This window comes from Malaya genurostris, chromosome 2 (genome assembly GCF_030247185.1).
Source record: "Malaya genurostris strain Urasoe2022 chromosome 2, Malgen_1.1, whole genome shotgun sequence".
Lineage (NCBI taxonomy): Eukaryota > Metazoa > Arthropoda > Insecta > Diptera > Culicidae > Malaya > Malaya genurostris.
In genome coordinates this window covers 41,814,511-41,830,403 of record NC_080571.1, presented here as the reverse complement: position 1 = coordinate 41,830,403, position 15,893 = coordinate 41,814,511, and the positions used below count along the sequence as shown (strand labels likewise).

The following is a 15,893-nucleotide window of genomic DNA, read 5'->3' as shown; positions in this document are numbered from 1 at the left end:
AATAGTGATCATATTTTCTCAAATGGATCTCACTCTCTTTTCTCAGCGTTGGTTTGACCGATTTTCACAAGATTAGGTTCAAATGAAAGCTCTTGTGGTACGGAATTCCTGAATTTCATCTGGATCTGGCCTCCGGTTCCGGAATTATAGGGTAAAGTATGTAAAATATTTCGTACTATCACTTAAAGGGGCGATACAAAACACGTAAAAAATGTAAAAATGGCTATCAAAACTACTACAATCGGTAGTCATTATCAGTTAACCGATTCCGGTTATTCTTTCAAGAATATCGGAAAATTGTTCTGAAGAATACCACAGTATTACATATGATAGTATGGTTGATATGAGAAAGGCATCATTACACCACTAGGTGGATTAAAATATGTTTTTTTTTAATTTCGAACTTTCCGAATACTATGAAATTGTTTTAGCTGTTATCGCTTCTATTTTAAAAAGGCATTATAAAAATTAACGTTAAATATTGTTTCTAATGAGTTCCAAATAAAAATATTACAAAAAAAAGATACCGTGATTTTTTTCAATTACCGAAAAGGAAATAATTTTTTTTAAGTTGTATTTTTTTAAGTTTCTCAGTTACATTGATTTGAAGAAAGTGAAATAAATACATTGGCCGTTTTTAAAAGTCGGCTCAGAGTTTGCTCGGATTGGTCTCGCCATCTGTGCAAAACAAATGGTTTGCCACATTGAAGATGTGTGCACCCAAATCGGAGCAAGTAAATCCTATCGACACTAATTCCATTACAAACTCATAAGTTATTGGAAGCACATTTCTCATCATTTTCGTTGAACATATGGGCGAAGCGTTTATCTCTATAAGTGTGCTTCCCTGAAACCACCTTTCTCCTCGATTTGTTCCTTCATACATTGCAATAATGCAATAAACATATAATACAAATAGTACAAATAATACAAATAATACAAATAATTCACATAATACAAATAATACAAATAATATAAAGAATACAAATAATACAAATAATTCACATAATTCAAATAATACAAATAAAACAAATAATACAAATAATACAAATAATACAAATGATATAAATAATACAAATCATACAAACAATACAAAAAATACAAAAAATACAAATAATACAAATAATACAAATATTACAAATAATACAAATAATTCAAATAATACACATGAAACAAATAAAACAAATAATACAAATAATACAAATAATACAAATAATACAAATAATACAAATAATACAAGTAATACAAATAATACAAATAATACAAATAATACAAATAATACAAATCATACAAATAATTCAAATAACTCAAATAATACAATGCATTGTCGAGCTGATTTTCCTTAGTGAGTAATTAATGATGGATGAACTCGTAATGTAAAAGTGCACCGTTGCAGAAAACTAGCGTCAGAGCAAAGATTCGATCTTTTTCTTCTTACTCTTACAGCTGAGATGTTGTAAGTCGATGAGCTATACACATACCTTATGATCAAAAAATAACCGGAATTTTCGTTTTAAAATTCCCGCGCTTGTCCAATCGGTAAACTTTTATTCTCTCAACGTTGGCAGTACTTTTATACACATTCTGTCAAATTTTGACGCATATCGTACGATTAGTTTTTGTTTGGCGTCTATACGAAGAAGTTGAAAAATTTTCGTGTGGCGATTTTTATAATGGATGAAAATTTAGAACAACGTGCGTGCATCAAATTTTGTGTTGCAAATGGATTTAAGTGTTCCGAAACGTTGAAAATGTTAGAAAAGGCCTTTGGTGAATCGTGTCTAGGAAAAACACAAGCATACGAGTGGTATAAACGCTTCAAAGGTGGTCGTACAAGCTTGGATCATGATGAGATCCCTGGCCGCCCAACAACATCTGTTACTGAAGAAAACATTGAATCGGCGATGCAAATCGTGTTGCAAAATCGTTCTGTATCGATTAGGCAGATTGCTGCGTTGTTGGGCATCTCTTATGAATCAACCGAACACATTTTAACTGATGTTTTGGGTTTGAAACGCGTCGCTTTTCGGCTGGTGCCAAAAAAGCTGAATTTCACGATAATGCGCCGGCTCACACAGCGTTGGTTGTGTCGCAGTTTTTGGCTAAAAACTCAACCAATATCATCAACCAAGCACCGTACTCTCCAGATATGGCCCCGTGTGACTTTTTACTCTTCCCTAGACTCAAATTGCCATTGCGGGGAACGCGTTTTGAGACATTGAGACCATAAAAGAGAATTCGCTGCGTGAACTAAAGGCCATACCTTCGGCGGCCTATAAAACTTGTATGGAAAATTGGATCAAGCGTTGGCATTCATGTATTGATGCAGGAGGAGAGTACTTTGAAGGCGATGATAAAGAAATTTATTAAAAATTGAAATTTCGCGTTTTGCCTTTCTCATATAGAAAGGTTATGCAATAACTGTGAAAACCGACTTTTGAACCGAGGCCCGGAGGGCCGAGTGTCATATACCATTCGACTCAGTTCGTCGAGTACGCAAAATGTCTGTGTGTGTATGTGTATGTTCACGGAGATGGCTGAACCGATTTTCACAAACTTAGATTCAAATGAAAGGTCTTGTGGTGCCATACAAAATTCCTGAATATTATTTGAATCCGACTTTCGGTTCCGGAATCAGGGGGTAAAATGTGCAAAGAAATGTGAAAATAAGTGCACTAACTTTTCTCAGAAATGGCTAAACCGATTTTCAGATACTTGGGTTCAAATGAAAGGTCTTGTAGTCCCATACAAAATTCCTGAATATTGTTAGGATCCGACTTCCGGTTCTGGAGTTATGGGGTAAAATGCACGAAAAAATCAAAATATGTTTTCTATCTTTTCTCATAGATGGCGCAACCGATTTTCATAAATTTAGGTTCAAATGAAAGGTCCTGTGGTCCCATACGTAATTCCTGAGTTTCATCTGGATCCGACTTCGGGATCCAGAAATATGAGGTAAAGTGTGTTAAAAATTGTATACCATCACTGACAAGGGCGAAAGACCGTAAAAAGTTTCCTAAATCGACCACAAATCTTCTCCAATTAATAGTTTTTATCAGTAGATGGTTAAACAAACCGATTTCGGTTATTCTTTTCAGGAATCGGAGAAAATTATTTTGAAGAATACCACAGTATTATATATGATAGTATGATTGATACGAGAAAGGCATCATTACACCACTAGGTGGATTAAAACAGGTTTTTTAATAAAATTCCGGTTCTTTTTTTATTATAAGGTATATGCAGGAACACAATTCAGAAAGTAACCCGATGCAATAGTTTTGCCTTTGGGTTATATTTTTTTCGCCAAATCAAATAAGGATAAACAGTTAAAACTGAGTAGATGATGACTTTTTTATCATAACGCAAATCCAAAATAAATTCTTGAATGTAAAAATATTTTGATTCGGTCGTAACTGGTACATAAAAGAAAAAGTGACATCCTTTGAGGATGTCACGCAAATTTTAAAATTTTTGCAGTCCATTCATTTATTTTTTTCTGTGTGTCTCATCGACTGCGACAAAAAGTATTCGTAAAACGTGAATTCGCATATTTTGCCCATAATAGTGCAGCTTTTTCGGATGTTTCTTTTGCTAACTCATACTACTATTTTGTGAAGAGTAATGTTGAATAAATAAAAATCATGTTTTTGTTCGACATATCCGATTATAAACTGTCATAAACTGAAGAGTGATGAAAAACAATTATAAACTCAGTTTGCTCAAGAAACTAACCCTAGTAGGCTGCGTGTAATGCGGTCGTCTTACACTTCTTGCTATATTTTCTCTCGAAAAAAAAAAAACGTTTCCAAATCTGCCAGTGATTATCATTTGGCGACCCCTCGCTTCATCAAGAAGAGAAATAGTGCTGCACTAGTAGGCTAGGGTGGTTTCTTACTCGGCCGCTCGAGTTCAATTTACGCGCTGAAGGCGCAAAGAGATTTGATTGTTGTACGGGCACACGAAGTTAATGTCGTTTTCGTTTTCAAATTGCACTACACCGGTGTAGCGAAAGCTCCACCTAAACCGTTCGTTTTTACCAATTGCACTACACCAGTGCTACACTTTTTCTGCACCGATACCATCGGTGTAGCACTCATCAAAAGTTTGGTGTAGCTCTGTGCAATGGAATCGTGTATTGTAGTCAATGGTTACTGTTTATGTTTTCGTCATTTTTGTTCGTTTATTCATGCCTCAGTGTAGCACTGCACCGGTGTAGTGCAAATTAAAAACGAAAACGCCATAAGATACAACATACGATCGTTATCAGACTTTTCTCGCCTGCAGAGCTATCATCAGTCAAGGCAGCAATTGATAGATTAGCCGTCCCCTACTAGAATGCCGCACATTGCATGGGGGTGAGACACGGCGCGAATGAGGGTGAGGGGGGTGGTGTGCACTATTGATTTAATGAGCCGGTGGCGAGTGGAGAGCGCCCGATGGTGTTGGTGTAAAAATTACTTTGAGACTATGCTCCGGCTTGGTGCGATAGATGCTGCTTAGACGTAAGACAGTATGCGTTTGCTACCGGAAACAGAAAATTACCGATCATTACAGGATTTAGTATGTTATTTACTTGATTAGTGATTTTGAGGTGAACACCCCGATAAGGTTCTTTTCTACATAGTCCGCAGCTTTAGAACCAGCTTTTCTAGAAAAAAAAATCAAAAATTTCAACATCTTATCTTATCAAATGCAAATCTTGATCGCTCGGCGGCCCACACTTCAGAAACCGTATTTCATTGTCAGCCGGAGAATTTTCTTTATCATTCCACAACTGGGCATTTATTATCTATCACACCACTAAACAATTCATTTTAACTCATGTCCGTCCTTTTTTGTTCTATTTGCAGGAAACTTAACAACAGTGACGACGACAACAACGACGACGACGACGACGATCAGCAGATCGCTGTACGCAGAGCAATTATCGTCGCGAGCAGCAGTCCCTTCGTTGCTTGACACGACGATCAGTTCACAGAAGTTCGTCAATCTGTCAGCATCACTTTTTTTCCCACTCTATCCGAGAACAGCCCTGGAGGATGCCCCAGACAATCCGCGGTTTCGTGATTTAGGATTGGTCTGTTAACGAGTTTGTTGTGTTGACTACCGGCGCAGCAAACGTCGGATTTGATCAAGGTCATCCAGAAAAGAAAGAAAAAATATAGCCCTTAGGCAAAAAGTGAGTGTGCGAGTGAATCCAAGCAAATATCAGAAATATTCCATAAAATATTAGTGTTACCAATTGCGCGGCGAAACCGCCAGTAGATAATCTACTATTCAAAAATAAGTGTAATTAAAATAATCCTAAGGTAAAACGTTTACTGTCAGATTGTAGCAAACAATCTAGTGCTTCAAAAATGTTTATCGAAGAAGATGTCCAGTAAGTAATGAACGGCAGATGCCAATTACTACCGATGAGGCATGATGTTTCTTAATGCATGCTCACGTTCTTCTCAGCTGAAACTAACGAACAACGTAGTATCTGTTTTTTTCGGTTTGTGAGTGGTACTTTTTATTAGTCTAATCAATTTTCTTATTTTCGATAGATCAATTGCTTTGTTGGCGATGTTTCTAAATCTGTTATTATTATTTGGTCACTCTAACTTGCATGCGTAATTTTTATTTTAACTAAATTTTACTAAAACTTGAAGCTAAAACTAAAAGGAAGCGATCAACAAATATGTAAACTGACGTAGATGGAATGATTCAATGACATTGGAACATTTTGCAGCTTTTATACGTAAATAATTAAACGTGATAAAACAAAAATTTTGACAAGCCATTAAACTTTGGAATCATTGTGAACCTTTTTCTTTCTACGCATACCCGTTTGCACTCATTAGATGATAGTTTAAATTGAATTATGGATTTAGTTTTTTGACAGAGGTTTGAAGAAAAAAATAATTGAAAAAAAAGGTCAGGATAAATTAACGATAATTTAAAACCACTTTGTAAAGTGCAACAATAGGACGTCACGCCGAAATACTTAACCTGTTTGAAGGATTTAAAAAAAGTTGCACATTTTAAATGAGTTATTACATACAAACCTATTCGCACCATCTGATTCTGCTTATAATGCAGAAGGCGATAGCATCCAGTCGACGTTGTTCTATTGACCAAATGTCACCGAATAGACACACGGCGAGGCATGAGATAGGATCTTGTGAGCACTTAGTTATCTCACCTTTTGACGACCTTCGATGACAAGTTGGTCGTCTATCGAAACCTTCATTATCGTTCTGACTTTTCGAAAAATTGCGCATTGGAACAATTTCTCATATTTTGTACCTAAGAAGGAGCCTAATCTCTAATTTTCAAATTCAGAATTTTCAGAAGTGAATTATGTTTCGTTAAGGAGTGTATCGAAAATAAGCTATCCACATACTTTTGTGTTGTACGCATGTATTTGTGATGGTTTTTTATGCTCAGATCACAGCATGCTTACCCGGGTTGGTGGTTCAATGCATAGGGCGCTGGTCTTACAAGACAGTTGTCGTATGTTCGAGCCCCAATCTGGAAGGATTCTTAGTGTCAGTAGGATCCATAGTACTAGCCATGCAATGGTTCTGTACACTAAGAATCGGCTGCGAAGTCTGTTGAAACAGAAAGGCCAAATTCCACAAAAGGAATGTAATGCCAGGACTTTGCTTTGCTTCACAGCATGCTGTGCGCTGTCACCTTTCGTTTGTTTACTTGTTTGTGCTGTTTAAATTCTGCGTTTTCAAAATGCCGCGTATTGAAAAGGAAGTGAAAATTAAGGTTCTGGACGCATGGCTAAGTAAGAAGGATATTACTATGCGAAAATTTGGCGAAGCGGTTTGGAATTCATCAGGCCAGTGTTAAAACCATCATTAATAGGATTGGGGAACACTAGAGGTAGAAAACCCGGTTCTTCCAACCCGAAATTGGACCAGAAAGTGGTAACTCTAATCATGAAGAAAAAATCAATGTCAATAAGTGGTTTAACCAAAAAAGCAGGAACGAATGTCGGAATGAAATTCGAAATTCGAACGAGTGTCGGAAAGAAATTCGATCGGTACTGATATGGCAAGCAATATGTTCCTGTGGTTTGAAGTCAACCATCTTTTACACTACCGGAACTATAAATGCAGAAATCTATCGATCTGAGTGTCCCCAGAAGAGATTGCTGTCTTTATATAAAAAGCATAGAACACCTCCACGATTTTGGCCGGATTTAGCGTCGGCTCACTATGCCAAAACCATTCTCAATTGGCTTTCGGAAAAGGGTATAAATTTTGTTGAGAAAAATATCAATCCACCAAATTGCCCTCAGCTACGATCCATCCAACGTTACTGGGCAATCGTGAAGAGGCTCTTCAAGAAGACTGATAAGGCAGCTGGGAACGTATAGGAGTTCAAAAAAATTTGAAATAAAGCGTCCATAAAATGCGATGCAATACTTGTCCGGAACTTGATGAAGAGCGTTCGATCGAAAGTTCGAAAATTCGTGAAGGAATAACTTAAATTTCATCCGGTTTTTCATTATGCTCAAGTTTAACCTCGTAAAATAAAGGATCAATTTTTAGTTTGAATAAAATATCGTTTTTTATCATAATTTGAAAGAAAAATTTGTGGATAGCCAATTTTCGATACACTCCTTGAAACATTTTTGTAGATTAGGCTGATAATACAAACATATAGTTGTAGGATGTTGCAAAGTGTGAATCGTTATGAAAAATTATGGGCTACTCACTTTTTGGTTAGGGGTTATTTCTGTTCTTTGCGCTTAGAGCAAATAATTATGTTGTTTTCTTTTAGGGTATGTTTTCGATTTGTTAGACACATGGACTGAAAGGTCCCGAGCCTAACAAAGAGAACACGTTTTTTGGTTCAAAATTAACTTTATTCATCAACGCAATCTCCATCAAGAGTAACGCAATCATTCCAGCGCCGCTCTAACATTTCAGTACCCCTTTTGTAGAACGATTTATCTTTTGCCTCAAAATAGGCCTTAGTTTTAGCCACAACCTCTTCAGACGAGCGAAATTTTTTCAGGTCTGTAAACAGCCAGTAGTCGTTGGGAGTCGAATTTGGCGAATACGGTGGATGTGGGAGCAATTCGAAGTTCAATTCATGTAGTTTTTCCATTGTTTTGATTGACTTGTGAAACAAATATTTTTTCTTTGCCATATGCGGTCGTTTCTTTGCAATTTCAGCCTTCAAACTCTCCAATAACGCTATATAATATTCACTGTCAATGGTATTTCCTTTCTCAAGATTGTCAAAAATTTTACACAACGCACATCCCAAAATACCGAGACTATAACATTTGCAGCTGATTGTTGTGCATTTGGGTGCATTGGATGCGATTCACCAGTTGCTGTCCATTCAGATGACGATCGTTTTGATTCCGGAGTGAAGTGATGAATCCATGTTTCATCCATTGTCACATATCGACGCAAAAATTACGGTTTGTTACGCTTTAACATGGCCAAACACTGCATAGAATCATTAACACGTTCTCGTTTTTGGTCAGCAGTGAGCAAACGAGGCACCCACTTTGAACAAAGCTTTCTTTTAGTCAAACGTTCATGCAATATAAAGCCAACACGTGTTACCGCCTCGTTTGGACATCCACTGCGTTTTGCATCATCGCAGTCTCTACGACCACGTTTGAAGTCAGCAAACCAACGTTTTATTGTTGTTTCTGGTGGAGCGGAGTCTCCATAACACTTCAAGCCATTGCTTCGCTTGAACGGTTTTTTGTTCCATCAAGAAGCAGTGTAAAATTGAAATTCGAAATTGTTTTTGATTCTTTGTTCTGAAAATAACGGAAAGTAGCGTCACTCTTAGTAACTCCTAATAACTCACAAACTAATGAATAGAATATCATGAAATTTTAACATCTGTCTTTGAAAGGTTAGTATTGACTGAAAAAAGGTGACTGCAAAAAAAAAAAAAACTAGCGCCATCTATGTGTTAGGCCCGAGACTTTTCAGCCCTTGTGTTAATTATTAACTTATGAGCAACATATTATCCAGTGGATTTCTATTGTTTTTAAGCTTATTTGAGATAGATGTTTCATTACCTTCATATGAACTTAGCAAATTACTCCATCTCCGAGAGATTCAAGTGAAAGGTCTTGTGACCCCATTAAAAATTTCTGAATTATGTTTGATTCTGACCTCCTGTTCCGGAGTTATGGGGTAAAATGTGTAAAAAAACGGAATTATGCGTACTAATTTTTCTCAGAGATGACGTGACCAATTTTTACAAACATAGAATCAAACGAACTGTCATATGGTCCTTTAGAAAACTTCAAGATTCGTGCGGTCATTCATTTGTTGTCTTATTTTTAGGTCTCTGAATTTCATCTGAATCCGAATTCCGATTCCGGAATTATTGGGTGATTAGTGTATAAATTACAATTTCAAATTACTTGCTCACTTTTCTCATAACACATGGATCAATAAGTCCCGAGACTAAAGCAGAGATGGCGCTCGTAGTAAACCAGTAACCACGTCTTTCTAGAGTACTAACCTTTGCTTGAAACGGGTCAAAATATTAAGTCGATCCGACCAGAAACAGCTGAGTTATCGAGGTTGGAGTAAAGTCGTTTTGAAATTTGTTTAAAAAATGGAAAAAACCGAGTTTCGTGTTTTGATAAAACATTGTTTTTTAATGGGTAAAAACACCGTGCAAGCGAAACAATGGATTGAAAAATGTTATCCGGACTCTTGTCCATCAAAAGCAACGATTTGTCGGTGGTTCGCCGAGTTTAAACGTGGTCGTACCGACACAAATGACGCGGAACGCTCGGGTAGACGTGTGGAAGCCGTTACACCGGAAAATGTGAGTGAAGTGACAAAAATTATAATGAAAGATCGTAAAGTGAAGCTCCGTGAGATTACTGAGATGACACAGATATCATATGGAAGTGTATTTACTATCTTTCATGCTAAATTGAGCATGAAAAAGTTTTTTTCCAAGTGGGTGCCGCGATTGCTTTCGATGGAACAAAAACAAGTCGATGAAAACAATGGCGAAATTGAACGAATTGTGCTTTGATCTGCTTCCCCACCCCCCATACTCGCCAGATTTAGCCCCCAGTGACTACTGGCTTTTTGCTGATCTTAAAAAAATGCTCTAGGGAAAAAGATTTAGCTCAAATGAGGAGGTCATCGCTGAAACTGAAGCTTATTTTGAAGCGAAAGATAAATTTTTTTATAAACATGGTATTGAAAAATTGGAAAAACGTTAGAACCATTGTATCACCCTAAAAGGTGATTATGTTGATGAATAAAAAAAAATTTTGCAAAAAAAATGTTGTTTCCATTGTTAGTCTCGGGACTTATTGATCCATGTGTTAGATGGCGTGATCGATTTTTACAAACTTAGAAATAAATGAATGGTCTTGTGGATCTATAAAAATCTTCTGAATTTCATCTGAATCCGATTTCTCCTCCTGGAATTACAGGGTCCAGTGTGTTAAAAATTATATATCATTAAAGAGCGAATCAAAAGAATTCTAAACTACTTCGTTCGATAGTCATTATTTGTACACTGCGTAACTTCGGAAATCACGTAAAAAACCGCGCATAAAAAACGCAAAATTTAAGAAATTTTGTTCTAAAATCCCGCAAAAAAAAAAAACCGCATAGAAAGAGACCTTATTGTAGACGACCAAACAAACTGATTTCGGCTATCCTGGTTCCCAGTTGTCGATTCTGGAGGCACCGGGAATAGTAATCATATTTGCCCAAATTGATCTCACTCATTTTTCTCAGCGATGGTTTGACCGATTTTCACAAGCTTGGATTCAAAAGAAAGCACCCGTCCTTTATGGAAGCTCATACGGAATCCCTGAAAATCATCCGGATCCGACTTACGGTTCCGGAATTATAGGGTAAAGTGTGTTAAAAGTTTTATACCATTACTCAAAGTGATGAAACAAAAAGTTTAAAAAAATTTCTAAATCGACAAAACTACTCCAATTGGTAGTCATTATCAGTAGACGGTTAAACAAACCGATTTCGGTTATTTTTTTTTATAATTGAAGAAAATTATTTTGAAGAATACCACAGTATTATCTATCAGGTGTACAACTTTGCTTCCGCCGTTTTCCGATAGGTAGTTGTACCGGATGAGGCTGGTCAAAATACATAAATGATAATGCCTTTAAAGTGAATGTGTACAGAGCCTAACGAATTGTCATCGCCGTTTCAGTGACAGTTGTTCTTGTTTTCGTATTATTCACCCTCGAAAATGTCTGTTGATGTGCTCAATTCTCGCCATTTGCGGGAAGTTTCACTTCTCTGTTACAATTCCAAAAAAAATGCAGCTGAAGCGCATCGAATGTTCTCAGATACTTACGCTGATGCTGCTCTGAGTAAAATAACGTGTCGGGAGTGGTTTCAACGTTTAAAAAATGGTGATTTCGATGTCGAAGACAAACATGGTGGTGGAAGAGGAAAAACCGTCAAAGATGAACAACTATTTGGTGGGATCAGCTCGGTGTGATTTACTACAAGCTCTTAAAACCGGGTGAAACCATCACAGGAGATCGCTACCGAACGCAACTGATGCGCTTTAGTCGCGCGCTAAAAGAAAAACGGCCACAATATCAAGAGCGACATGACAAAGTCATCCTCCAACACGACAATGCTCGGCCTCACGTCGCAAAAGTGGTCAAAAAGTACCTGGAAACGCTGAAATGGGAAGTCTTGCCTGATCCGCCGTATTCCCCAGATGTCGCCCCTTCTGACTTCCACCTATTCCGTTCGATGGCACACGGCCTGGCTGATCAACATTTTCAATCCTTCGAAGAGTTGGAAAAATGGATTGCTTCATGGATAGCTTCAAAAGAGGACCCTTTTTTCGAGCCGGGATCCGAAAATTGCCGGGAAGATGGGAGTAAGTTGTCGCTAGCGACGGACAATACTTTGAATAATACATCTGTAAGCACTTTTTCGCAATAAAGCTATTAATTTTGGGAAAAAATCGGCGGAAGCAAAGTTGTACACCTGATATGATAGTATGATTGATATGAAAAAGGTATCATTATATCACAAGGTGGATTAAAACAGGTTTTTTTTATTTTTTTATTGGGCATTATAGGGGCACAGGTTCGAGTTTTAGCGAGCCAATATTATTCGTATTCCCGTCAATCCGGTTATGTCTCTGACATTTCCCACCCGCATTTTATCAGTTTATACGCTTTCAGTTCTTGCTTTACTTTTCGTACGTATTTGCGAGCCACATTTCGCGCAGCCTTTAATTTGCAAACCCAAAACACGGCAATTTTCGGGAGTTTTAGTTTCGAGTTAATTGAAAATCTACACTGAAAGAAAAGTGTCTGAAATTTAACGCGGACAGCCTTTACGATTCTACGAACTATTTCTCAACGATTTGATTCATTCGGTGGAATGATTGTTGACGAAAAGGCCCAGAAATTATGTTTTTCGATAGAACATTTTTCATGGTAGTTCAGAGAATATTATCCTCATTTGAAACTATCAATTTAAAAACCCGCAGAATAAATTTGCACCTTGCATGTGAATCCGTTTTTCACGATAGAGTGATAAGTGATATTTACCGAGTGGTGGGTTATTAGTATGCGATAAGAACCGGTAACTCGGACTTACGTTTGATCGAGCAATATGACTCAGAATGATGAAAACTATGCTTCTCAGTTCGGTTGGCTGCTATCATTCAACGATCTACGTGGCTTAGTGATGTCCAATATTTGATTCAAAGCAGAGTTCAAAACTTTTAACATATCAGTAAAGCGTTTGAACTCGTAAACACCACCAAGCTCTTATCTTTATAGACCATACCAAAGTCCAGCCTGTAACAGTTTTCGTTCACCGATAACGCGGATAATACATTTGTCCGGATCGAAATTCATCGACTCACTATCAAACGGTATTATCACTTATATCATTGGATAAGCCGTGTATGAACCGGACATTCCAATAAGTTTTTTTTTAATTTCAAATATAATTTACAATGTTGATTCGAACCGTTTATTTTAGGCTGCACAGCAACGTTCAACCACAAACCGGCCGGCTCGGTACAATCTCCTAGATTTACCGAGGGCAGTGGCCGCGGCTTACAACTTAAGCCTTTGGAGTGAAACGAGACTCTGTCGATATCATTCGAATGGTGGCGGTTATGTAATCAGATTTGGTAAATTAAAAACAAGTAACTCTGACGTTGGTTGTGTAGAAAAAAAAAGTTCTGCAGTCTGTCTTGATCTGCCTCAGATAGTAGCTTAGATAGAAAGCTCCCGGTATCTTATCGAATTTTCATCTGGCTTGTGCCAAATTATGATACTCTCATGGTGGTTCTGCTGCTTCTTCCGACAGGTTGGGGACTGCCACTCTTGCTTATCACTTTCAGTGACGGATATCGTCGATAAGATATCGATCGATAAGGCTCTAGTGGAAGTCACTAGTAACTGTGGCATCAGATTTGAGTTTAGTTCGAAACTTGACTTGCTTCGGTGCAGTGTGAAGTTTCCTAAACCTCCTAGTGTGTGGTATTTCGTTCATCACGCGGTAGTTCCGAATCCAGGTCGATCGGTAGCGTGGAACTCCGGCTGTTCTTCTTCTTATTTTGTTTGAGCCGCTCAGAACAGATCAACGAACAAGTAAGCATTTGATCGTGGATGAATAAACGTTCGTTCATTGATCCGAAACAAGTATGGAAAGGAAGAGAACACGAGGCTGTGCATTTGCATATTTGTTTTCGTATGCCAATCGGTAATGTGTAGCTGTTTTCCAAAACGTCATGATGAGGTCGAAGACTTTATCGAATGTTTAGTTCGCTTGCAACGCAGTCCGACTGGATTTGGTAATATCGTTTAGCATCAAGGGAATAGTTTTGAACGGATGGACTTTTCAGTGTAATGCCATTCATCTCGCAACCAACCAAGAATACTCATATTTTTTTAATTGTACTCTAACTCACTGGTAGTCATTTGTAGTGCTCATTTCAGAAGCAATTTTTTTCAAAAAATGTACATTAACCAAACCTTAAAATTCGATCACAATAATTTTCAGTTTATTTCTGTTCAACATACAGTTTTGAGATTCTACCATGTAGTATTCGAATTCTGGTATGAAAATTCGTTAAATGAAGTGTTAAAGATTGATGGCAAGTGAATATATTCCAGCAGAACACACGACGGAATCGAATGAATGTCAACTGTACTCACCGTGCATAACTATCTTTGGGAATCTTAGTTATCCAGTCGGACCCGAAAAAAATGCACTGGTGGCTATGTGACAAAACCTGTTTTAATCCACCTAGTGGACCTTTCTCATTTTCATTTCCTCCTGTATACCACAGCAGAAATTCCCCAAAATACTACAATTTAAAAAAGTTTAGAAAATAGTTTTGAAGATTGCTGTTGCATAAATTTGCTACATTCGTACACTACAGTTGAATTCAAGTTGGTGAAAAACTGTTCAATCCTATTTGAGAAAGTGAAGTGAGCTACATTTTAGGGTAACAGAGGTATTTTGCTCCACTTTAGGATTGATTTTATTTTTGCCCACTTTGTAAAAACATCCATCAAATGTTGTAATATCTTCGAAAACCTCTTTCGCAATAGATAATTTAATGTGATTAGCTTCAAATTGATGCAACATGGGTTACTTTAAAGCGACTAAATCCATAAAGTTTGTTAGGTGGGCCAAAATATCTGTTACCCTATTACATTTGATTACTATTGTTGGTACTTCCGCAACCAAAAGCTAGATATCGGCATAGTGACATTCGGTTCATTCAACCATACACTAATATGACCTACAAATTTATTTATGATTCTCTATGAAGACTTGAATTTTGGAAAAAACGTACCGGTAATCGGACTTGAATAAAATTCAGCAGATCTTTTACGGGATTTTCAATGGTTGGTTTATTTGGTTATAGATTCTCATGGTGGGCAAGCAGGGAAATTAACTAGCAAATATAATAAAGGTGAAAAACAAAATTTTTGAAACTGTCATTTTTACACTAAGCACCCTACTCCCGAAAGCAGGGGTTCAAGCCGAATGAAAATTGAACGTTTGTGGAAATCAGTTCAGCCATCTCCGAGAAAAGTGAGTGACATTTTTTCACATTTTTCGTGGGTAACACCCGGTAATTCCGTATCCAGAAGTCGGATCCAAACGAAATTCCGGAACTTTATATGAGACCATAAGACCTGAATCTAAGTTTGTGAAAATCGGTTTAGTCATTTCCGAGAAAAGTGAGTGACATTTTTTTTCACATTTTTAATGCATTGTTTCCACATATTTGGTGCATATCACTCTGTAATTCCGGAACCGGAAGTCGGATCCAAATCAAATTCAGGAACTTTGTATGGGACCATAACACCTTTCATTTGAATCAAAGATTGTGAAAATCGGTTCAGCCTTCTCGGAGAAAAGTGAGTGACATTATTTTCACAATTTTGGTATATATCACCCTGTAGCTCCGGAACCGGAAGTCGGATCCAAATGAAATTCAGACTGAATCAAAGACTGTGAAAATCGGTTGAGCCATCTCTGAGAAAAGTGAGTGACATTTTTTTCACATTTTTAATGCATTATTTCCAAATTTTTGGTGCATATCACCCTGTAACTCCGGAACAGGAAGTCATATCCAAATAAAATCCAGGAACTTTGTATGGGACCATGAGATCTTTGATTTGAATCTAAGTTTGTGAAAATCGGTTCAGCCTTCTCGGAGAAAAGTGAGTGACATTATTTTCACAATTTTGGTATATATCACCCTGTAGCTCCGGAACCGGAAGTCGGATCCAAATGAAATTCAGACTGAATCAAAGACTGTGAAAATCGGTTGAGCCATCTCTGAGAAAAGTGAGTGACATTTTTTTCACATTTTTAATGCATTATTTCCAAATTTTTGGTGCATATCAC

At 37.3% G+C, this 15,893-nt stretch overlaps 1 protein-coding gene across 8 annotated transcripts in view; it reads left to right on the top strand.

The window, feature by feature from the left end:
- LOC131432430 (long-chain-fatty-acid--CoA ligase 4) overlaps positions 1-15,893 on the top strand; it is an 89,017-nt gene that overhangs the window by 40,675 nt on the left and 32,449 nt on the right. For 5 of the 8 annotated variants that reach the window (XM_058598692.1, XM_058598693.1, XM_058598690.1 and 2 more), the window contains one exon: positions 4,854-5,383. In XM_058598692.1, the coding sequence (XP_058454675.1) occupies positions 5,361-5,383 (23 nt within the window). In that variant the 5' untranslated portion in view covers positions 4,854-5,360. Of the gene's footprint in view, positions 1-4,853; positions 5,384-5,482; positions 5,502-13,457; positions 13,616-15,893 lie in introns of those variants that run through there. The other 3 variants (XM_058598694.1, XM_058598687.1, XM_058598695.1) reach the window with 3 other exon arrangements.